The following is a 26,148-nucleotide window of genomic DNA, read 5'->3' on the forward strand; positions in this document are numbered from 1 at the left end:
GCCACAAATAAAGGCCTAAAATGCTCAAAAATTATCTCAAAAAAGAAAGAAAATGCAGACTTTTGTCTTCTAGGAGTTTTAAAAAAGGTCTGGAGATTATCAGGTCAGACTGGAGACGGTCTGGTATTATAATACTGTATCGGCAGCATGAAAATGGACATGTCAATGGTAAGTTGGAAGATAAATATTATTTATGTATAGAGTAAATAGCAGAAGGCCTATTATTGATTATTGATTGTGGGACACTTTTATCAATCACCTTGGGACTTGATTTCAATTTGTCTACATCAACAGTCTCAACTCTGCTAGAAAGATTTGATTTCAACCAGCTGTAAACACAATCATAAAAAAAATGCAAAGCAGCTTATTCAGCAGAATATTATAATCAACATTAAAAAAAGTAAATAGATCTACCGACAGTGCCGCATGATGTTGCAGTTGCAGCAGTTATTGTCATTATTATTTGTCATTATTTTTCTCCAGAGAGACATGTTGAGAGCTGAACTGTGATTCTTGGACAGACACCAACTTTGTGCAAGGAGGATGAGGTAAAAAGGCCAGAGGTAAAAAAAAAAAAAAAATAGACATAGAATCCTTTGATCAAAGTTGTCCGCATCAGTAGATCTAATGTTTTCATATGACTTCTTATTCATAGAATAAATCAAACCATGGAGCAGGGCAGAGAAAATAACATCCTCACACGATATGTTGTGGATTCTCTTTGGGCTTGAAGAGCAGCGGACACCAGAAATGTGGCTGAAAAGAGAAGACAAATCACCCTTATGCATTTTACACAAGGATGTATGCACCTAACTAGCTATAAACAGCAATGCATACCTTAAAATAGAGCGACGTGACGCTGCAGTTGTTTTTCCCCTTCCTCTTTTTTACTCTCTTCCTCAGGATTTTGGCGTGCAGGTACTCCACTCTCTCCTCCGCAGCGGTGGAGAAGAAGCGCTCACAGACCATGAGCCTGAGCTGGGCCACTTTGGCAGCCATCAGAGCCATAATGAGCAGGGTGAGCAGGATTGCAGCCAAAGGAACCACAGAGGTATAGAGCAGCAGCTTGGGTTTAGGAAGACACTTCTTCTCAAAGAGGCTTACAGAGTAGGTAAAATCTTTTTGGTGGTTTTCCTCACCGAGTGGTATACCTATTAAAGTTGCAATCCCCTAAGAAGATAAATGAATACATATTTAGTGGCGACTGACTGGAACAAAAACTGTAAATGCAGAAATGTCTTTCAAAAAACGTACTTACTTTGATGCTTATTAACAACGGGACATGGAATGGTTCCAGCTCTGATAACTTTGTTGTTACAATATCGACAAAGCAGTACAACAAGGCATCCACGGTTATAAATATGACCCAAGCCATAAAATGGGAGATGACTGGAACACCAAATTTCAGCATAGCTCTCCCCTCTCTGGTGGTGGGACGGGCCGAGGGGACAACGGTGTACAGCTTCTCTTCCTCTGGAGTGAGGGGGAGGACGTGAGGCTTCCTTTCCGTCTTCTGCTTCTTGTCAAAGCGAACAAATCTGCTGCTCACGAACCTGTTTTTGTATTTCATGTCACTGCAGTATTTCTTTATGTGCAGCGCTATAAACATTGTGAGCACGAGGAAGCTGATGGCAGGAAAGGCCTTATCGCTCACAGAGGAGACTGTATTCATTAGGGACTGCACATACTTCACTGTTACATTCAGCTTCTGCTCTGCTTCGCTGAGCTTCTCCCTGAGTTCGTCTGATTCCAGTCTGGGTGTAACTTTGAGTTGGGAGTCAAGGTTCACCACCCCTAAGTCTGTCACCCCCTTGAGCATGTTTCCTATCCACTTCAACATCTTGACATAGTTACTGAACGGAGCGAGCATGGCAGCTTTCTTAGCCTTCAGGTTGCAGAGCATACTCCTGACCAGGCCTGTTATGTTCTCCAAGGTGTTGTGGATATTTCTAAGAACCACCAAACTAGTCCCAGCGGTCAGGAGCAGGTTCCGACTTTTCTTCATGAAAATGGAGATAACAAACAGAGTCCCAAAGCACCTTACTCTCTTTGATAGAAAGAGGGCGAGTGTCAGTAGTGTCCCAAAGAAGCCGGCGACCCATCCCGCTACCGCTAGCTCATAGTTCAGGGTGAAGACGAGGTAGAGGAGGAGCAGGGAGCTGAGCAGGAGGCTGGAGAAGCTACAGGTGAGGAGGAGGGTGAGAGTTCTTCGGAAGCCATCCCTTTCACCAGTTACAAAAACATCCACAGCCAGATAACTGATATCCTTGAGGCTCTGTTTTATTGCAGTCCATGAGAGTAGCATCCTGGACATTGAAGAAGATAGTGGGGGCATTGAAAAACAGAGGTTACATAAACAGATAGTTGCAAAAGATATACAGAAATATATTTAATGTTCAACTATATCAACCATATTCAACCGTTCTGTCAAACATTAAATCTGAAAAGATCCATTTTGAAGGTGAAAATGTTGTATACATGAGCAATAATGTAATGAAATTGAAAAGTAGGCTGACAAACCTGCGGTGTAGAGCTTGACATCTATTCTCATGCATGTAGTTTGCAGTCTTCTTAAATATAGCTAAAACAGGAACTCTTCTCTCCACTCAAACCTCAGTCATTCGTCATGTCCCAGTCATCCCTAATTTTTAACCAAAAGCAGAAGCAAACAGAAGCTAACACGAGGCCGGATTATGACCGTGGGAGACTTGATTGTGCCTTTGTATTTTACTCAGGATTGCAGGACTGTATGCTGCTAATTTATGAATATGTTCAGGATTACTTGGTGAATACACCTTGAGACGTACCAACTACAGAACACCCGATAAAAGCTCTAAAATACCTTTAAAAGGAGTAGGTGACGACAAAAGAGAAGACTCCTCTTCACAGCGAAAAGGAAAGGTAAGGGTTAGGACTTGTAAGGTTATTGTAATATGATCATATTGCAAAGTTATTAAATTGTACTACAATAATAAAGGTTTATGTCATGGACAAATAACTGCTTTTAAAGAATTCCGAACTTTGGGGCAGTGGTAGTCTATATCCACGACCTTTCACTTCCAGGATTGCTCTGTTGCCGCTATAGACAGTATATATGAGTGGACCAATAGACCCCGTTGCTCTAGACGGAGACCAGTGAAGGATATTAGAAGCACTTTTCCAGTGATCACTTGCTTTTACTGCGCAGCCTCCAACTGACAGAGACAACGTAGATGTGACGTGAGCAACGTGTCTGAAAGTGTGAAGTCTTCTGGTAGCTGTGCCGAGAGAAATCTCAATCATTCCCAATCTTACAGAGACGGAGAGCGCAGGTATATGTAAGGAGATAACATGGGCACAGGCTAATTATTGCTAACTAAAATGTTAGTTAACATTAGTAATTAAACCTAAACAGCTCATGTAAGTCAAAACTTCCTGCGAGCTTCTCCTGTACTATACGGTAATTCCTCTACTATGCGACAGTAAGTCGCGTGGTTATGACTCAATCGTTAGCCTATTTTTACAAAACCGTCTGCTACGGAGCCATAACGTGAGATACAAGGTAATGGAGCCTTTTATACATTTTCATGTTTCTTTAGAAATAAACAATGGACAAATAGAGTCTTTAAACACTTCAGATATAAAGTTTTTCGCTGTCAAAGTGATGTCAAAATGAATGGCAGTCAATGGGATGCTAACGGCGGGTGAGAGATAAGTATCATCAAAATGACGCCATAGGAGGTACGCGTTGTGGAGAGAGGCTAACACCCTCGGGTTATTATTGTACATTAATATGGTTAATAGCAAACATGCAAATACATTTATTGAGCACAGAATAGGTTTCTGTTTGCTCAAATAAAATAATTTTTTGTCAGTGTTAATTTCTGTTCAAAATGTAATGTAATGGGCTTGCAAAATATAGTTCTCTGTGCTCAAAACTTACAATTACTCGCTCAGGAATGAGGCACATATGTAATGCCATAAATAAGTTCCTTCCTGAAGGTATTTTGCAGAGGCACCGGGGCTCCGTCCGGCGCTTAGTGCCACCCATGATGATTGTGATTGGTTTAAAGACCAATAAACCAGAGCACAGGACTTGGCTTGGAAACCGAAGGGTCACCGATTCAAGTCGCCGTACGGACTGTGGACTGGTAGCTGGAGAGGTGCCGGTTCACCTCCTGGGCACTTCTAAACTGCTCTTGACCAAGGCACCGCACCCCGAACTGCTCAGGAAATCTTTCATGGGCAGTCCACTCACTCTGACATCTCTCCATTAATACATGTAGCCTATAGGTCCTGTTTGTGCATGTGTACAGTATTTGGGGCCTGTGTATAATGTGTAATATCAACATAGTGTAAAAATGTAATTTTGGAGACTAATAGCGATTAGCTGTATTGATGTTGACTATGCTTTTTTATAAAAAGTCTCTAAAAAGCCTCCCAACTTTGAGAATGTGTAATACTGAATTGCTGAGGCAACCTTTTAAGAGTAATTACTACACATGCTACACCCTGCCATGCCGCGCAGTGCCCTGCTATGCCCAGCTACGCCCGGCTACGTCATGCTATGTTCTGCTACACCCTGCTACGACCTGCAGTGCCCTGCTACACCATGAACTACTACAACACTATTTTTAGACATATTTCCATTATCTTTATTATGACTATAATTGCCACTGTTCATGACGCCCCCAACCGAGACCGTCAGACCAAGAGTCTGGGTCTGTCCCAGGTTTCTCTCTCTAAAAGGAAGTTTTTCCTCGCCACTGTTGCACTAAATGCTTGCTCTTGGGGGAATTACTGGAGTTGTTGTGTCTTTGTAAATTATTGAGTGTGGTCTAGACCTACTCTATCTGTAAAATGTCTCGAGATAACTCTTGTTATGATTTGATACTATAAATAAAATTTAACTGAATTAATTTGTCTGCAGTTTCTATAGAAATCACTGTGTGTGTGTGTGTGTGTGTGTGTGTGTGTGTGTGTGTGTGTGTGTGTGTGTGTGTGTGTGTGTGTGTGTGTGTGTGTGTGTGTGTGGACTGTATCACCCAACTCTTGGCATCAGTGTAATATCAATTTTTTTTATTTTTAATTTGAAAAATAACTTACATAAATCTCTGTACTCAACCATACTTAACCAAGACATAGCCTTGGCATTAACACATTGCACCAAAAAGAGAAAATTAAAAGGCATTCAAAAGGATAAATAACATATGTCTTTGTCATCATGTGAGGCATTTTTCCTGTTCCAAAAGAGTCTATCAATCTATTCATGGTAGTTTGTTTATTCAAATTCTGACATCTAAAAGGTATTTACAATGAAAATTAAAATATATACCGTAGCTTGTTACAGCGACAAGGTTTTCTTGGACATTGAAACGCAATATCGTCATCTGGAAAAGGAATAATGCCTCAGTTCAATTTCATTCAGACATACTGCAACTATAAGATTCATATACTTCCCAGACATGGGAGGTATTTATAATTACTAAAAATAGAAAATAAAAAATAAACTGGTCTTGGCTTTTAAATAAAACTAACAAAAATATAGTAAATTAATTTCATTTTCATTAAAACAAGAAAAAAAACACATTTTCTGTGGCAATATCCCTTGTTATTTGAACTTGTGATTAGCTCATCTTCACAAACAGTGGTTGTAAAATTGAACCAGAGCCACATACATCTTTTGCATGTTTGCTGCCTCTTGATTAGGTATAGACCTCTTGCTGTACCAATACAGATTATTTTTGCATGTTTGTCAACAATACTGAAATAAAATACACTTGCAATCACGACTGTTTCGTCAACCTCCATTAAATATAAAATATTTTCCTTGTCACTTTTTTTTTTCTCCTCAAAAACCTGAAAGAAAATATGACCTTGGGGGTGGAATGTTTTTGTTAAAACTTCAATAAATTGGCCGCAGAAGACCAAGAACTAATTTGCTGCAGAGTTCAATTGAAGGTGAGGGAGAAAATTAATGAAGTTGACATGCACTGTACAAGAAACTGCAAAAATTCCAAATATCATCTTTATCAAAACATGCTGAGTTACTGTAAGGTGTGCCCAAGCCATGTTGCAGAAAATCCTTTTCAACATGCTTGTTAAACAAATCAAATCCAAAATAAAATACATCCTGAAACAATACAGAACTGTAAAATAACCAACAGTCCTAAAATCTGGACATTATCAGGGGACTGAACAATGGTAGCAATGAGTAGTACCCTGAAGTACCCTGGGACAAGGAAGAAAAAGAGAAACATGTACAATTTGCACATAATTTTTATCTTTATAAGGCTTGAGCCTTTTAAAATGAAATAAATAATTTACATTTATTTTCATTATCACTTTTTGTCACATAAACATTTCCTGTTAAATAGCTCCAAAAGTTTCCTTTAAGTTTCCCTTATCTGCATGTCTGCAACACACAGACTCATGAATGGTCTAAAGAATGATAAACAATGTCTTCTTCTTTTTTAATCATGATGTTGCATTCACTCCCCTTGAAAACCATGCACTAGTGAAATTTATCTTTAAAAATAATATAAATTGTTGAAAATGGCTGATCTGTTTTATTTTTCTTCGTCTTTTTTTGCAAGTTGCAGCCTCAAGAAAATAATTTTCTTTTCTTTTTTTTTGATTCAGCTAAATTTTTGTCCATGCAAATGAACTAAAAGGGGAAAAAAATATGTTTTCTCATTTAATTTTCATACAATATATCAACAGAGAAAGAATGATGGTAGATTGTACATCTTTTCATGGGGTTGGGATTGTTACTGTATATTCTGGAGTGCTGATGGTAGCCACTTCTATATTGCCTCTGATTAACTTTCTGGTGACTCACCAGTACGGTTTGATTCAGTACATAAACCTTGAGTGTGTGGGGTATTTTCTTTAGAGGTCTGGGGGAGTGTGGACACGTTGGGACACACCTCACCCAAAGGGATGGTCTCCAAAACTCCCCCAATCTACACAGCTAGGTCTGTTGGCGTGGCATGACCAAGCATCTGGATAGAAACAGTGTCACCCCCCTTCAGATACAAGTACACTGACATAAAAAAAGAAGAAAAAAAAGATGGAAAAAAAGAAAAATAATAAAAGCAAAACATTTATTTTTCATTCGAAACAGGGCTTCTGTAGAACTCGTTTTGCGGTTCCCAGTACTGACCCCCATGGCTTCGAATTGGATGAAAACCTGGAACTGACAGATTCCTCGTGCTAAGGAGTTCATTCCAGCTTCCTCCAAACAACAATAAACAACACCTGGCAATCCCGGCCGCCAGGCGCTTTGCAACACGCTTCGCCATGTGCACAATGTGCGCAACGTTCTTGCTCAAAACACAGGATCACATTTGCACCCCCTAGAAACAGGCTCAGAAGACACAACATCAAGCATGCAGTGTAACTTGGGGGCGTGACCTGTAATCGCAACACTGGCTGCTACAACAACGCTATCAGTCCACACGCTGCTATGATCGAGAGAAACTGTCCAGCGAGGATTGGGAAGCTCTTCTTGTCAGTGGGGCCAGAGTAGGGTCCACCAGGGATGAAGGAGGGAAGAGCTTAAACCAGCCAATCACCATGTTGGACAGGTCCAGCTCATCTAACAGTATCTGAACTGCTCCCATGAAGGATTTATGGTCCATACGTCCATAGTCACCCCAAACGATGACCTGCAGAGATGAACCCAGACCAGGAAATTAATCAAAAGGATGAGACAGGTTTAAACATGATGTTGTTGTAGACGCTGTAATTCCTGTTAGACCTTTCTTACCTGTAATACCTTCCCTCCTGGACTCTCCTCAAACGGCAGTTGCTGCTGGTAAAGAGGATCCAAGGTTTTCCTTGCTACTTTTGTTTTCTTTTTGGCTATGCAGACTCCGTTGTCCAAAAGGTAGACCTTTACATATGGTGCTGAGAAGAGAGGAGAGGAAGTAAGCGGAGAGCCAAGAAAATGTTATGCAATATGCATCACCACTTATTCTTCTCCCACAGCCCTGAAGAAACATTCTTTTTCAACCTTTGATTCATTATACCAGTGCAGTGCCCGTTTGGAGCGTGTGCCTGTTCAGAAAGGGCCACGTGCTTGGTTCCCAGTATTTTTCCCCATAACTTTATCTAACTGTGAGCGTGGTTCAATCAACTGTTTGTGGTATACATGCTGCAGCACGACTGTTTTACAGGTTACACCTAGAGCTATCAGAGTAGCCATGTGTGCGAGCCCACTTGTATGTTCGCCAGAAGAAGTTTAAATAAACTACCACCCGTTCAGTGACTAAACTGATATTCCGTAGTCTTTGTGAGTGTTAAAGACCAGAATTTAACATGGTGGCAGTGGTAGTGAACTTTGGCCGTGTTATGAGACAGTAATGTTACGTCATCGTGTAAACCGCCTCAACGGTTGAGATTGGTGCCTCGATTTGGAAAAATTGGAAATGGGTTTGAATGGGCTCTTTGCCAGACTGACTTGCAGAGCAAATCTCAAATTTGCTGGAAGTTCGTCAGGGTTTTCCCTGGCTAAGGGTAGACAGCAATCAGTTTTTGGCGGATGACCACTTTTTGGCATTTGACGACCAACGAGCCTTCTAGTTCTAGGGATGCAGCAACTGCGCATGTATGGGTGCTGTACTACACATGTGTGGGGACACACGCGCAGAGATATCCCGATTTATAGATAGATATTAACATTGGATTTATGACAAGTGTGTAATTGCCTGTGATAACGACGAGTGTGATAACTTAAAATACCTGGCAGTGCCTTGGAACTTTGTTTTCCCACAAGGCCACGGGCTCGGATAATCTCCACCTCCAGTGCTCCTTTCTTGTCCACCATGCCGATCTGGATGTCACCTAAGCAACAGAAATAACAGATAGCCAACCTTTAGCACACTACTGAAGGTGTTAAGTATAGCTAAGTTAGTATATTACCAAGCTAACATGTAAATGCACTGAATAAAAGGATTTCTGTTCTCACCCATAGGTGGAGTAGCCAATGTCTGTCGTCCGACCAGCTGGGCGGGGCCCAGACCATCCAGGAAGTCACTGAACTGGGCTTCTGAGGAAAGCCTCACACTAGGGAAGATGAGACTGAAACAGAAAGACACACTGGTTACCACAGAGATGAAAGGTCCAGTTGTGTTGATATAAGACAATCCTGTAGTTGAGCAATTGGCTGTAGCGTATTAAGACCGATGCAACATATGCCTGTACATCCCTTTAAGACCGGGTTCCCCTTCAGTGCTGGATGTTCTCTTAATACATCCATGGCTGAATGTGTCGCCAAAATACATGTAGGGAATGTGAAATGCATTTTGGGAAATGTTGTTTGTTTGGTTTTTACAGGGCTCTTAGCCTGCCAAAAAGTTTTTAAAGATGAACTTTGTTCAGACAATGGCTGAGGAACTGAGTGAGGGGAGCGACAATGATGCAGACCACAGCAGAGCAACAATTACTTAGAAGCTTCAGACCCAGACTATGACATGCCTGCTGACATTTTCAGTTTAGTTCATTTTGTTTTGTTTATTGATTTAAAAAGAATGTTAATGAATATTAGGGCAAAGGCAATACTTTAAGATCTCAAATGGTTTTATTTCATGTTTCTACATGCTTTAGGAGGCTGAAAAATAACGGTTTCAGTGAACGCTGACAATTCTGTCAAGTTATTCAGAAAACCCTTTCAAACAATGCTAAGGCTTTAGATTGCGCCTTGAGGGGTTTTAAGGGTTTTAAATGTCATTAGGATAAAGATATGAGTAATCAAATCAAGTTTTGACTGTTTTTCTGTGTATGCACAAACTGTTCCCAGTAAATGATGTATGCAGGAGCTTTTTAGACTGTCTACAGAACGTGAGTGTCCTTACTTTCCCTCGGAGCTGTAGCTGTTCATGCTGCCGTCTGTGGACTCCCGGCTGGCCTGCCGAGTCATCCTGCTCCTCATCTCCACTGCCAGGCCCGTCTCCGTACTCCTCTGGATCGTGCTGCGTAACTTCTTACCTCCTGCTTCTGCGCACAGAATCACGCACACAAAGAAAAGAGAGAGGGAAGGAGATAAAGAGTAATAGAGACTGTCAATCCATGGTCTTGCATCATTTTGGGACTCGTACAGCGAGTTGCACTCGCACGGATTATTACTGACATCCTTGTTCTTTCATCTGCTCATAGAAAAATTATTCCAGAGGGAAAACAAACCACAAAAAACTACTCAATTTCTAAACCATGGCACTGAGTAAAGATTATCTTGAGATGGATCCTGGCAATTTCACTGTGACAATTAAACAAGGTCTCTAATTCAACACGCTCTACAGAGTTCTGGCTCTGTTGAACAGAACATGTGCAGCCCTCCTCTGGTCTTTGCTACCAACTGCCTCTAAGGGTTTCGTGGGAGCCGTAGTGAGTCCATGCTCCACCCATAAACATTCAGCGTATGCCCCCCATCCGTACTGATGCAAGACGACAGCTGACTCCAACCATTAGCCCTGCTGCTGCTCATCCCCACCCAGCCCCCGACAGCCTGCGCGTGGCAGACGTACACATACACCTACACAAAAGTAAGAATGATCCACCACTAGACACACGACTGGCAACCAGCGCACGCACGCACGCACACGCACACACACACACACACACACACACACACACACACACACACACACACACACACACACACACACACACAGAATCACTACTATGTTTTCTATCCCATTATGAAAAATGCTGGCAAATTCTCCTTAACTCTGAGCATAGAGTGAGTCATCACAACAAACAGCAATGATGCTTAGGAGCTTAAAATGAAATTGGTCACATTAGACAAGTGCTGAAAATCACAGTGTGTTTGCACGAGACACTCAACTTGATACTTAGCCATTTAGCTCTGTTAAACTGCTATGTTAGCACCTGCAATGTATCTGATCTAATCTCTATGTTTGAACATGAAATCATGCATGGCTATGATCAAAGACTAATCATCCAAGCATTATAAAATGGTACTGCACCTATTATAGTTATGGCATCTCTTTTTATTTGTAATTTAATGAGTGCAAAATCATGTTATTTCCCAGAGGTCAGATATTCAGTGCAAAGCCAGACGAAAGTAATAACACACAGTTACCGTCACTTCACCGTTTGCAACCCCCAGGTGCAAAGTCATAACAAACAATGGGTTTATCGTTAGACCTTATGCCTTTTTTTTTCTTAATCATTTTTTATGAATGAATCCCATCTAGACTACAGCATTTCTGCATCTAACCCTAACCCTGCTTTCTTCACTCTCCCTCCTCTGTCCTTCCTCGTCATGTCAGAGGAGTCGCTGAGGAGAAGGGAGATAATCCTGTCTCCTATCTCACATAGGCATAAACAGACATGAAGCAGTTCGGCCTTGAAATCTCCGTTATTCTGCCCGCCTCCTCTTCCAGCTCTTCACACCTTACAATAGGAGACAAAGCCGCAGAGGTTGTCTCTGACGTCTGCAGCAAACCAGACCTCGGCCAATCAGTGGCCAGTCGGATGTTATCAATGAACAGCAAAAACACATATTTCAAGCACAGCATATCTGTTTATCTGCTTTGTTGCACACATTATGGGATGCATATGTTATCAGTTATACTGCTGACTACAATCGCAGATGCAGCCCTTACTTCACGTACTATAATATCAATCAATGAGTCATCTTTTAAAATAATAACTTAAATAACTACAAGAGTTGCTTCGACCAAAGACTGCTGAAATCTTTTTCACTGCAAATTGTAACAGATTGATCCATGAAAACACCATGGTATAGACTTAAAAAAAAAACATGATTTCAATATCCTGTTCCTATACATACACACACATGTATCTACATTATAGACTACAATTTATTGCGTTGTTAAGTCACTGAATACCACACAAAACTGCATTTAAGGCAATGGCAGATGAGGCAAATGTGTCAACGACAGGAGCATTATCAACACTGGTTGCAGAATGTGGCAGCCAAGCACTTTTCATTAAGTACCTGGCAACATGAAGCAGCAGTGGCCGAAAAGTCAGACCAACTGGCTCGTCACCAGAAGTTCACTTCCCTCAAATCTGGGCCTGGCCAGACAGGAAAAGACAACGACTAGTGGAGCTGCCAAACAGTGTACGAGTGAGTACAAGTGTGTGTGAGCTGTAGCTAAAACAAAAAAAATGTAAGTTTAAAGTTTAAAGGATTTAACTTCTGCATTGCAAATCCATGACATATTTCTATTTCTCTGTAACTAACTCCCCTGCCCTTGAATAGGAAATGATAAGAGCTTCTTAGGAGGTATAAATATACACACAGTGTCTGTCATCACTACTATTCTGAAAATTTGCAGCAGTAACAGTCATAGAGCCAGATACAATGATTCAGTCCAGCTACTAAATCCTTTGTTTTCATTCATAGAGCCAGATTTAAAATCATCAAAGGGAAATAAGTGATTGACTAGCATGAGTAGAACATGTCTGTAGACTGGTTCCTATAACCATGCATGTTAACAGCATTAGCAACAGCAGAAGCAGCATGTCTATTTCACAACAAATTGACAGCCTGGATGATAAATTGACTACTTGCAAATTATATCATCTTTCAATTCATAACGTTACACACAGTATGCACACCTCCTGCGTCACATTATTATCCTAATTTAACTACACTGTCATCCTAATTAAACTGATTGCATTTCTCCACCTGGCCCAATTCTCCCTACAATCAATACGTCTGCATCTTCCAACTAATCCCTAATCCATCTCCTCCCTCTCTGCCATCCCACCATTTAAACAGCACTGCCCCCCCCCCCACACCCTGGGACATTTCCCCAGTTGTCATCTTACCTCCATCCTCCTCATCGAAGGAGTTCATGCATGGGAAATAGACAGCCAGCGCTTCAAACGATGCAGACAGGCTCATCTTGCTCTGGGAGCGCTGGATACGCATCCCAGGGACCGGAGCAGAGGTATCGTGGCCCTGCCTGCCCATGGTGACCGGCAGCCGTCCTTGTCAATGTGCAGAATCGAATGCACTAGACGTCAGCTTTGCCTGCTCTAGCTGATCTCACTGCTGAAGGTTTAAAAATCAACTCAAATCTAATCTGTTTGATAAATTCCTAATCCTAGTTGTAGTAGAAGACTCTACTCTGTAGGAGATCAGGTCTGTGCTATCATCTAGGCTGTCCTTAGATGCTCGGCAGATTGCATCTTAGGGAGAGCTTCAGAAAAATGCTGCTTCAGTTGCTGAGTCTTGCGCTGTCTGGGTCTGACGATCCTACTGCACCTCTTTCTTAAGGGGGGAGGGGAGAGAGCTGCATCGCGCACCACCAATCAGAGAGCCAGGCTGCTCAGGCGCACCTCGGCTGGCTCTGCGGGTGAACAAGCTCTACCCAGAGATACTGAGCCCCCCCCCTCCCCAGTTCATTTCTCTAAATGTTTTTTTTACCTCTTCTTTTATAATTTGCTTTCTTTTTTCATCCCTTTGCTTGCCGTTATGTTGCTTTTGTGCTATTCATCACTGTTATCTTCCTGTTTTCTACATCTGCTGTCCCACCATCCCTCCCTCTCCCCATCTTATCTACAGAGGCCAGTGAAAACAAGCTGTCATTAGGTCTGCCAACATCCCTGCTCCTCTCTGGCCCTGTTCAGACCTGGCATCAGCATGCGTCTTGGGTGAGCCCGCTCACAAGTGGATGGCTCTAAGTACAGGTGTGACGCACCTAAGATGCACGGAGGATGCATTGAGATCCGATTGCTCAGACAGACCACATTCTGAGATGGCCATATTCTTTTAGCAGTGTGTGCGCATATGTGTTCTGGGCCACATTAAAGGACCGCCTACTCAACATCCTTTGCATAAGTGTAAGGACATTTTGATAAACCCATAGAGATATATTACAAGTGCGTCATACATCTTGGGAAATTTGGTTTGTCTGGAACAAGCCAAGGAATAGACCCAGTTTTTATTGTTTTTCTTTCCGGAAGACTGGGCACAGGAAGTGCATTAATGCCTCCTACCAGTTAAAAACAACAACATTTTGGCAATTGCACAACATTTGGTCTTTGTAAACAGAAATGATGTTTGTGTCTGTTTGCATATAGAGCAGGGAAGTGAGATCACTCGAGACACGTGGAGATGCATTCTAATGCCAGGTGTGAACTGACATACTTAGAGCTGACCACTTGGGATCGGATCACCCAAGATGCATGCTAATGCCAGGTCTGAACGGGCCTCTGAGAGGGCTTCAGCCACACGGCGGTTACTCAAAGTTCACGTGCCAAACTCTGCTTCTTTATTTTTCAGTCATCCAAAACCAGCTGTGCTGTGTGTTGGGAGGAATTCAATCACAAACCACACTTTCAAACAATCAGACAAGCTCTTTGTTTGAATTAGGGTCAAACTTATCTAAACATGAACCTTTTTTCAGTCTGTGTCTACTATTTTGTGTTCAGCCTGTTTTAAACAGTCCATAGCAGAAAGACACAACAGTGGTGCGAAGATACAACTTTTTCTTTACAGGTGGTCCCTGAAATACTGATGAATCTGCTATGGGCATGGTGTGGTTACATGCCCGTGGTGGTAACACATAAAGCAAATGTATGGCTTTAAACTAAACTTCAGCCTCTCTGCTAAGTGTCACTACTGCCGCTGAGTAACAAATGAATGAAAACTGTGCTGCTTTGACACGCTGCCAGAGAACCAACTGTGGTGCTTTTGTTCTGAGCATGTGTGACAGAATAGGCACAGGACACGACAATTATGGTGCTTCTCTGCACCAATATAAATATAGCAAGCTCCCTATAGTATTATAGCAGAGGCAAAAGTTCCCCCCTTAGAGACTCTCCAACCTACTTCCACGAAGAAGCCTCTTAATGCATGGCGTCCATTTGCAGGTTCCATCTAGATCAGCGCAGCTAAAAACAACACTTCACATTTGCAGCTAGGGGGAAATTGGACAAACACACTGGCCCTCATTTATCAAAAGTGCATTCACCAAATTTCCAACGTACACCTGGCGTACACCCAAAACCACGGTGACTTTGAGATTTATCAATATGGACGTTGGCATACGGCACGCTACACCAGCTCAGGAGGTGGTGTTCAGGTACGCACGTTTTGAGTTAGTGCGGAAATGCACAGAAAAACAATTCCTAACACCACAAAACGCACTGACAAACTAAAAGAAGACCTCTATGCGCCGGTATGCAACATTGTTTTAGCCCGGGGGGGGTTCTGTAGGCCAACAACATCTCGCAGGAAAACACGGTGCCATAAATGTAGCGATGGAGCCAGATGAGCCGATGCCCGGAGAGCAGTGTCCAGCACAGCCCCAACTGAGGGCTATATCAAGGACACAGGATATTATTCCTCGCTTTTAAAAGGTAGCCTATAGTGTTATGTTTGGCAATGATATTCATTACAGGAAACATGACGATGCACAACATTTTTATTTATTCTTCAGGTTTTTGTTTCTCTTTCAAGAAGATTTCAAGATTTCAAGTTATTTTGGCTTGTTTTTCCAGCCCCTCTGGTCCAGCACGGGAGGCGTAGGACAAGCGCGCTCCCTCAGCTGTTGCCTCGTTCCAACTCATGAAAAAAAACACGAGTAAAATAAAAGACACTGCATAAACTCTGCTACCGTGTGTTTATTTAAATATAAGTACACCTACATATGTAGGCCTAAGAGATTGCAATAGAAGCCTGTATATTACTATTAGGACTATAGAAAAATGTGTTGATGTATAAATTAAATAGGCTAAACTTCAGCTGGAGTCCGATTTACTACGGCAACACTGTTGACCACATCAGTGATCTCTTTCCATTCCGCGTTCTTTCTACAGCCTTTAATACCAGTTTTCAGGCTGCCAAATAGTACACACTTTAATGCAAATGAACCGGAGATATCAGGGTTTCAATCTCCACCTCTGAAAAGTGCCGCTTCTCAGCCGGATTACGTCTCGCCATGTCGTGAATTGTAGGGGCGAGGCCTCAAAACCCAGAATATATTGGGGCGTGTTATTCTAATGACGATCGTTTTCAGCCGCGGCATTTATCAACCTTTGAAATCCAGGTGTAAGCAATACCTGGATTTCAAAGGTACGCACAGCTTCATTAATCAGGCGGTGAGAGGAGTGTAAGCATAATCTTACGCCAACATATACGCCCGTTTCTACGCAAGAATGATAAATGAGGGCCACTGTGTGTACAATATAAAAAAAATGAAGTTATTTCTAATGGCTTTTTTTTTATAGTGTTTCGATCATTTAGGGCTCCTGCAAACTCAGACATAGACATTGTGTTTATTTTATTAAATCAAAAACACAGCTCATTTAAAGGAGAAGTTCGATCTTTGAGAGAATCATGTTTATTTTGTAGGTTTTTACTCAAACTAGCAGTGTGGCTCTAGGGATGGCAAAGCCATTCTGTTGCGCTGACGGTAGGTTCACCACACTGACATATTTCAACAACTATTGGGTGGATTGCCATGGACTTCTGTACAGACAGTCATGCCCCCCCCCCCCAACCCAAAAAAAAAAAAGATCCCGTGACTTTTTCATGTACCATCAGCAGGCTGAGATTTTTGGCTACACACATGGATGTACTGATGATATATCACTATCAAACATTTGTTAATATCCACTTTAAAATCCACAACTCTTGATCATTACCATTACAACTGTCTGCCAGGAATAACAAAAAAGAACTTGACTTGACTTGATGACTTGGATTTGTTAAATCGTAAATATTATTAGATTTAATTGAATTTGTTGATACTGTGACCAGTGGTGGAAGAAGTATCAAGATCCTTTACTTAAGTAAAAGTACTAAGACCACAATGTAAAAATACAAGTAAAAGTCCTGCATTTAAAATGTTACTTAAGTAAAAGTATGTATCATCAGGAAAACATATTAAAAGTCAAAGTACTCAATGCAGAAATCTAATCATTTCAGCTGTACTTGTAGGCTGTTTTTTTTATTTATTTATATAAGTAGAAAGTATCATAAAAAGAAAAGACTCAAGATAAGTATAAAGTACCTAAAATCTGTACTTGAGTACAGTACTTAATGTACTTAGTTACATTCCACCAATGGGCTGTGAAGGAGCACAAAGCAAGCCTACAACATCACGGCTAATCCGTCGTTGCCTATGGCGATAGGAGCTTCGTGAGGCATTCACATTTGGCACGTGTTGTGTGTTTCATCTTTTGCAGTTTTGGTGCCATTTATTCTTACCCATCCACCCACCGCACACAGACAGAGAGAGAAAGAGGCACCGCAACACGTCTCACTGTCACACAGCCACTACACTTGACACTGGAGATATTAGGATGACAACAATCAGGTTAATTATGGTCTGCGCCAATCTGTTCAATAAAGCACGTGGACGTCACAGGATTCTGAATATAGTTTGTACCTCGCATGAAAACTTTTATTTGCCAGATGATTCCTAACATTATCAACAAATTAAAAACCTAGTTACTTAAAATGCATGCATTTCAAATTGAGGGGGGGGGGGGGCAGCAGTGCTGTTTAAACAGTGGGATTGCAGAGAGGGAGGAGATGGATTAGGGATTAGTTGGAAGATGCAGAGGTATTGATTGTAGGGAGAATTGGGCCAAGTGGAGAGATGCAAATTGTTTTAAATTGTGCCTGAAGAAAAGTAAGAATCTAGGTCTCCATCTAAGGACACGAGGGTACTCTCTGATTTCCCAACAGCATGACTAGTACAGATTACCATTGCAGTACACTGCAACATATGTAGTCTCACTCCAAACAATGACAAACCTACATCACAGTGACCACACAGCTGGAAATCACAAGCACCTCAGAAGGCAGGAATCTGAAGAACGCTGCTAATTCTACTACAACAATAAAGCAGCGTAATATCCCAGAAGTCGTGTGTAAGGTCCGTCTGGCAGGCAGCAGGGTTCACAGGCAGAAGCCTTCCAAAGTCCTCCTGATTGATGATCAGATCAGAGAGCGACTGTGGCCCTACACACTGTAAACACAGCTTAATGGAGGGCTATAACCCCGGCCCTCCCGTGCACAGATGTAGGCAAACACACATATTTGAGCACTTAAATGGGAACACACCAGGACACGCACCAGTGCATACACAAATGTAGGTAAACAGGTCTCTCTCCTCTCATATTACATTCCATGCTGCCTACCTTGATGCAGGCCAGTCCTGCAGTCTGAAAGTGCACTTTCCCCTCGTGTCTAGCTCAGATCGGATAAGCATCATGAAGGGAAATTGAACTACAAATTAAGGTATGATATCACCTCTGAGCTTACTACTGTTTCAATCTCGCTTAACAACACATTAAAGTGTCATTCATAGATATTTGGCCACTTAATGTGAGACACACACTCCTGACATATTACCATCTTATAAAGTTGGCTAATGTGTTATTGAACAGTTAACTATCTAAAACAAGCATTCATTTGGAGTCATGTTTGTGTCCACCTGAAGAGGTCTAAGATTCTAAGATTTTAGCTCTGGTTTGGTCTCTACCAACTCCAGAGAATAATATAACATAAACTAGAAGGGCACTCACAGAGCACAGACCTCCACCCCATGATTCAGATTTACTCCAAAATTGAATGGGTTCTTCCTTGGCCCTTGCTATACCCTTCCAGCAAGTTGCATAAAAATCGGGCCAGGAGCTTCTCCGTAAACCTACACTGGGTAAACCCAGCCCGATCTGCTGGCAATTTGATTTCTCCGTGCAGCTCAGGCTGGAAACCGGTACGTTTATCTATCCTGCTTCCGTTATACATTTGCGGGAACCAATCATAAACTGGCTTATCCACCTGGCGCGCTATTGGCGGGTTTAACATGATGACGATAGAGAAGCAAAGGCAAGCAGCTTTTTGTTTACATTCAACATGGCGGCCACCGAAGCGCAGCAACCTGTTGATGTCGCTGCTGTTTTAAAAGATTTGAAAGACAAGTTTTCTCTGAAAACTATCCAATGAGGACTATAATTTTAACTATGCCCATTGATCACGCCTCTTGTGCAGTAGAAAATACAGAGCAGACTCCCCAGACTAATGTTCAAACTTAAAAGATTGAGCTTGGTCTGGTGATAGCCAGACTACCGTAATCATGCTGATTGACTAATAAACAAACACACAAACCGAGCCAAGAACATAACCTCCTTGGCGGAGGTAAAACTAATAGGATCTTTACCATGTCTTCACTAGCGAGTTGCTAATTTTGTCTGTATAAAGTTTGGTGCAAAGAAAGGAGCATACAGTTCGGTTATCAGACTATTTTTGTTTGTAGAGAAATGAGATTCCTTATTGACGATATAACAGCTCATGTTTCATATATAATAAGAGTCTTCACCACACACACACACACACACACACACACACACACACACACACACACACACTGTGTCCTGCTATTCACTTCACACGTTCAGTGAAAAAGGTTCACACCTTCGGTGGAAGGTGTGAGGTAAGAGAGCATATATGAAAAGTGAAATGCAGGAGATGTAGCAGGTGGAACAGATTGTGCACTGGCGGCCTCACTCCGCTCAGTGGTGCAAACACTGAAAGTACAACAGATAGAGGGATAACATGAGAGAGAGAAAGGAGATCTAAATACTGCCAAGCCTTATACTGTATGTGTATATGAAAAATCCTGACCTCACCCAGCTGATTTTTCTCATAACAAACTAGTGTGATATGTGAAAACTTCTCTTGCGTTCAAAAAAAAGAATTGCAACACAATTATGTCACCTTGGCATGTTGACTTCTCAAACTGAAAGAGGAAATGAACATGTTTTTAACCATTTTTATGATGAGCAGAAACATCACGCTCACGCTCTATGACTACACTGACCACAGTATTTTTCTACTCAGGCTTCCTCTTCTGACTGCTGTCAGCGTTTAAAGACAAAACAATCACAAGAGGAAGTCGTATTTTTAGCAGCAGTTAAAAATCTAAAAATGAAGGGTGGAAGTTCATTTTTAGTCCAGTTCAGATGGGAGGCAAGAATGTACTCCACACTGAAATGTGGGACGCAACTATACAAGTGTGTTTCAAACTGTGTCCAAGCCTCGGACTCAGGCAAAGGAGACATATGTCTGTGGAGCATGAACCACCCTGCAGGATAAAACACAGAGAAGCTAGTGGAGCATGGCAGGGTTTACAAGATGAATCAACAGCTTTTAAGCAGAGCTCGTGGAGATAGATGCATAATATTCTTAAAAAGGGACATTCCACAAAAATAATTATTGTTTTAGTATTAGACACTAACTGTAGGCTTGAAATACAGCAGTGAAATAATACAATTTGATGTGTTAAATGGAATATCTGTCATAGGGCTGGACAATATATCAATATTACATCGATATATGAGACTAGATATCGTCTGAGATTTGGGATCTCGTTATTGTAATATGGCATAAGTGTTGTCTTTTCCTGGTTTTTAAGGCTGCATTACAGTAAGGGATGTCATTTTTTGAATATACTAGACTGTTCTAGCTGCTCTATAATTTGCCTTTACCCACTAAGGCATCGGGGCAGCTGTGGCTCAGGTGGTAGAGCGGGTCTACCAATCTGAAGGTAGGTGGTTTAATCCAGGGCCCTGCAGTCCCATGTCAAGGTGTCCTTGGGCAAGACACTGAACCCCAAATTGGTCCCGATGCTGCACCATCAGTGTGTAAATATGTGCAAATGTTTATCTGATGAGCAGGTGGCACCTTGTACGGCAGCCTCGGCCACAGTGTATGAATGTGTGTGAATGGCGAATGGTTCCTGTAATACGTTAAAGCGCTTTGAGTAGCCGTGAAGACTAGAAAAGCGCTACATACAGTAAATACAGTCCATTTACATTAGATTCACGGTACTGATGATTATTTATCACAAATCTAACTATGAAGATATTTTGTAAAAGCACCAATTGTCCAACATACAATATCGTCGCAGTATCAAAATAAAGGTATTTGGACAAGGTTGTTGTCAAATCTGGTTTTCTCCATATCGCCCAGCCCTAATCTGTCAGAAAACAACAGAGCATAATCATGGATTTTACCTACAAAATAAAAACATTACAAAGAGGATGCTTCCCTTTCAATCCTCTCAATAGCAACAGTATGACAATTTTATTTTTGTCACGTGGTTATGAGTTTGCAGCAAAGTCAATAAAGATCAGAGATTTGTACTGTACCTCCACTCATACGTCCACTTCATTTCCACAACTTTGCGGGTTACTCTACACGTATACCCAGGGTTAACATCAGCAGAGCTTGTGGGCGTTTCTCAATACCAAGAATGCAAAGTACGGACTTGTGTTCTTGGGGAGAACGTTCTTGCTGGTTGTTCTTGGAAGAATAACCTCGCAAGTTCACAAGCACAGAAAACGCTGTTAACAGTTCTTCCTGTTATTGCTCAACACCCCCAGCACAGAGGCTACCTGCAAGGCTCCAAAATAACAGCTAGATATAAAAAACACAACAATATAACCACTTTGTATTAAAACAATCTCCGGACAAGAAAACCTCATAATGCTACAACTATTGCAATAATATTGAAAAATAAAACTAATTGAGCTTTAATTTTATTGTTTATGGTTTAGCTCAAACACCCTTTACTTATTCAAAAGAGTGGAACGCAATCACTATTATTAGTGTATAAGTTTAAGTCAGTTTAAATTAAAAAAATAAATAGGCATATGCACTGGTGTGTCCTATGTGTTCCTATTAGTATTATGTGGAATTATCATTTCTATATTATTGTAGTGCACATATATGCCCAGGGAGATGGAAATTAGAAATTCAAATGATAAAGGTTGGTGTCTCCCCTTTATTCTACATAACATGTCATAGCATGTTACCACTTTATGTACAACTGTTCATTTATCATACAGACTGAAACTCAACTTCTAAAAAATCAGAAAACAAATACACCAAAAATATGAACTAAATACAAAATATAATGTAGGTTATAGCCTATGGCATAATTTAAACAAGTCTCCCCAAAAGAAACGGGTATATCTCATAGACTAATAATATACAGTCTATGGTATATCTCTCCTCTGCCTGCTGCGCTGTGTGCATGCGTGTATGTGCGTGTGTGTGTGTGTGTGTGTGTGTGTGTGTGTGTGTGTGTGTGTGTGTGTGTGTGTGTGTGTGTGTGTGTGCTTGTTGAGTTTAACTCCAAAAAGACACTTAACACAAGTTCCCGTTAATCTTATGATGGACATGTGTTGTGATATTTAAACAAACGATCCGTCAACGGCGAAATAAAAGCCTCTTATTTACGGGACCGGTCTAAAAGACCTTCGGGGTCCTACAGCGGGGTCTCCGAGTGAGACTGTCCGAGCGCCGAGCTAGTGGCCCCGGCAGGCGCAAGCTGGCACCCGCGTCAATTTACGGAGCTCCGAAAACTCCAAAAACTTTGGAGCAAATTGTCAATTTGGCAAAGATTTTCGCAAGACTGCCTATATTCGAAATCTAAACCGTTCATTTCTCGCCTAAAATGTTCTCAGAAGTGAATTTAGTGATGAATAAGATGGCAATAATTTGCCTGTGCTTATGTTATCTCCTTACATACACCTACGCTCTCCGTCTCTGTAAGATTGGAAATGATTGAGATTTATTCATTGAGATTTTGAGACATCAGCTACCAGAAGACTTACAACTTTCACACACGTTGCTCACGTCACATTTACGTTGTCTCTGTCAGTTGGAGGCTGCGCAGTAAAGCAAGAGATCACCGGAAAAGTGCTTCTAATATCCTTCACTGGTCTCCGTCCAGAGCAACGGGGTCTATTGGTCCATTATATACTGTCTATGCGAAGTTCATACAAGTTACCAACCGATGTATCCTCGGTAAATGGGCGTGTCAGGAATACATCCGTGAATTTTAACTGTTCTTGGCGAAATGGGAACTTGTGTATTGGGATAGTACTTTGGCAACACGAGATGACGTTTCACAGTGACACAAGAACACAAGTCAATAGAAGAACACAGATTGGGAAACGCCCTAGGTTTCCCTTGGATGACAGCTAAATCGCGCTCCTGCATAATTACCACAATGTAGAAAAAAAACATCTTCAAAACAAGAACATTGATTAATTTCTTGGATAACGCAAAGTACACTGTCTGCTCAGAGAGATGTGCTGCTCTCAGTATCAAAACAATTAGTCAACCAACTCTGATATTCATCACAGCTCATCAATAAACAAAGTTATCAGGGATTTTTCTTCTGACAGAACCATTTCATATAAAGAATCTTAGAAATAATAAATACCAACCCGCAGTGAACTACTTAAAGAGAGCAATGTCATAACAATGTATCGGGGGGAATAATTAGTGTTTGATTAAAAAAGAAACAATATGCATACTCTTTTCTTTAGAGGCTGTCAGCTCTACGTCTATGAAGCCTGGCAGTGAAATATTACAGACATACAGTGTTGGAAGAAATATTCAGATTCTTTACTAGTACCACACTGTAATACTACTCCACCATAACTAAAAGTCATGCATTTATTTGAGCAGTAGAATGTCCCCTGTCAGCGTTTTGTTACATAATGTGATGTTTTTTTGCTGGATTAATATTACTACCGCATTAATGTGTATTTTGCATTTTACTGTTGTGCTCATTTCAACTCCTTCTAATACTGATCTAAGAGGCTTTTAAATGGTTTCTTTAGCTTAAGAAGTAGGAAGATTTTCTCAAACCATAAACACATATCTGGAGATATCTTCGACATATATTATAGTTTTCATTACACATAAAGGGCATGAAAAACTGTAATCTGAAAAGTAGCTAATTTACAAATGTAGTGGAGTAAAGTAAAGTACAATATTTCCCTCTGATATGTAGTGGAGCACAAGGGCATAGGTTTCGTTTCAACATGGGGGGGTTCACAACAGAAAGAAAAACGTTGCACACAGCGCTGCAAGGTTAAGATGGTACACTCTGAACTTCACTATATTAACAGGTTAGAAGGGTATATACATGTTTGGAGCCCCCTGAATGGGTATTTTTACCTCTTTTGGGGAGTGGGTTGTGGTTCATATTTTTGGAGTAAGACAAATCTACATCTTTTAAATATTGGGTGGGGGGGGGGACATATCCCATTTACCCCCCAAAAAAAAAAAAAAAAATTCCTATGGTGGAGAATAAGTATAAAGATGCATTAAAGGTGCAATATGTAATATTGTCTGTAATACTGGCAGCTAGCGGTTAAAATAGTTACTGCACTACCAATTCAAAATACTGGAGAGTCGTTTCCCCCGCCCCCTCCTGCCCAGACTCGAAGTTCACGGGGGTTGCCAGGCTGAGACCGCAGCATTCACAACAATGTTGCTAGACGCTTTTCTCACATAGCCAGACGTTAATCCACAGCACAGCAGAGTAGCTAACGGTATATGCTAGTCTCACATAGCCAGACATTACTCCACAGCACAGCGGAGTAGCTAACGGTAGATGCTAGTCTCACATAGCCAGACATTACTCCATAGCACAGCGCAGTAGCTAACGGTAGATGCTAGTCTCACATAGCCAGACATTACTCCACAGCACAGCGGAGTAGCTAACGTTAGATGCTAGTCTCACATAGCCAGACATAACTCCACAGCACAGCGGAGTAGTTAACGTTAGATGCTAGTCTCACATAGCCAGACATTACTCCACAGCACAGCGGAGTAGCTAACGGTAGATGCTGGCTAGATTGTCATAAAAGCCCGTGCTCACACGGAGCTCTGTAACCAACTGGCAGACACACTTTTTCGGCTTAAAATTACAGTATGAACCGCTAAAAACACAACAACCTCACTGTCCTCTCCACACGCCAGTCAGGCACACTTCCTCGTCTTAGAATTACAATACGAAATGCTAAAAATACCACTACCTTGCCGACACACTTCATTGGCTTAGAATTACGGCAACAATCGCTAAACACACTGCAAACTCACAGTCCTCTCTTTCCGATTTACAGCCCCCCTCTCGTGGTTTAAAATAACTCACCGTTGTCCGCTCCAGCCGCTGAAGCGCTAGACGCTGTAAACAGCCATGACAACAGTTAGCAGGGTTAGCATGGCGGCGTTAGCCAGGACCAGTCGGGATCACTTTACTGGCTATGTCTCAATTGTTTTTGCGAGTAACCAACTCGGTTACTCTAGCTATATAATTCAATGTGAGTACAAAAATGTTGAAATGACAAAAAATGCCCATCCCTAGTAGCTGTAATAAATTAGCATGAAGCTAATGTTTACCTGTTCAGGAGAAAATAAGCTAACTCTGCGTCCTTTTGGGCTCTAAGCTGTCTCCATCTTTCAAATAGATCTCCAATATTTACCAGGGGGTTGTCACGTCTCTGGTCACGCAACTGTTAGAAACATGCTGTTTTCTTTTTTTTATGTCATGTAGAATCTATCTCTGTTGATCCTGTTCGTTTGTTTGCTGCTTTCATGGCTGTACTACCGTTACAGCTGTAGTGCGCTGGGTTTACGTTTTTACAGGTATATCTGGCAACCCGGCCTGCCTGTCAAACTAGGCCGTTGATAACAACACACAGACCAAAACATAAACATAAATTCCGTCACGGAATGTAAATTTCAAAAAGAAAAAATACTGAAATTAGCGTTGTTGTCAGAAAAGATAGTATTTCAGTTTAACATGTTTCCTTAATATCTGGTGAGGCATTGGTGTCATTTTTGGATTTATTACAGTATAAATATTACATATTGGACCTTTAAATGTAAAATATTCAAGTACAAGTACCATACATTTGTAGTTAAGTACAGTTCTTGAGTAATTGCACTTACAATTAACTTGAGTTACATTCCACCACCGCAGACATATCAGGGGCAACACAACTTAGCTCATATTTCACCTAACTTCATTTTACTCTGTCTACATAATAACTACACGCGGGCCCAAACTGTCTGGTGTTCAAGGCTGATCTAATGTGTTTAGGTTTTGCTGCAGGTGCACAGTATCTGGGACAAAACATACAGTGACCATAGAAACAGAAACCCTACACCTGCAAAACTAGGTCCTTTCTAGCATTTACATGACAAACTGTTTACTGAGTAAATGGCTGCATCCAGTAGCATCCTACAGCAGGCTTTAGGTGTTAGACATAAAGGTCTGAGTATCAACAATACTGTGTTGCTTTGCTGAGCTTTTTAAAGGCTGACGTCTCAAACTTTTACGCCGGTTA

The 26,148-nt window shown here is 41.3% G+C and overlaps 2 protein-coding genes across 20 annotated transcripts in view; both read right to left on the reverse strand.

The window, feature by feature from the left end:
• Positions 1–696: 696 nt before the first annotated feature.
• Positions 697–2,305, reverse strand: dcstamp (dendrocyte expressed seven transmembrane protein). Its single transcript, XM_028580816.1, has 3 exons — positions 1,259–2,305; positions 838–1,170; positions 697–756 (listed from the first exon to the last, which is right to left on the reverse strand). Exons 1-3 carry the CDS (start codon positions 2,303–2,305, stop codon positions 697–699), a joined length of 1,440 nt encoding a protein of 479 aa, XP_028436617.1.
• Positions 2,306–5,506: 3,201 nt separating this feature from the next.
• The window catches only part of rims2a (regulating synaptic membrane exocytosis 2a), a 183,664-nt gene continuing 163,022 nt past the window's right edge, over positions 5,507–26,148 (reverse strand). For 18 of the 19 annotated variants that reach the window (XM_028579479.1, XM_028579477.1, XM_028579480.1 and 15 more), the window contains 5 exons: positions 9,837–9,978; positions 8,951–9,063; positions 8,725–8,826; positions 7,751–7,890; positions 5,507–7,649 (listed from right to left, as the gene is read on the reverse strand). In XM_028579479.1, coding sequence (XP_028435280.1) covers positions 7,446–7,649; positions 7,751–7,890; positions 8,725–8,826; positions 8,951–9,063; positions 9,837–9,978 — 701 coding nt within the window. In that variant the 3' untranslated portion in view covers positions 5,507–7,445. Of the gene's footprint in view, positions 7,650–7,750; positions 7,891–8,724; positions 8,827–8,950; positions 9,064–9,836; positions 9,979–12,804; positions 12,950–26,148 lie in introns of those variants that run through there. The other variant, XM_028579491.1, reaches the window with a different exon arrangement.

This window comes from Perca flavescens, chromosome 6 (genome assembly GCF_004354835.1).
Source record: "Perca flavescens isolate YP-PL-M2 chromosome 6, PFLA_1.0, whole genome shotgun sequence".
In the NCBI taxonomy this organism is placed as follows: Eukaryota; Metazoa; Chordata; class Actinopteri; order Perciformes; family Percidae; genus Perca; species Perca flavescens.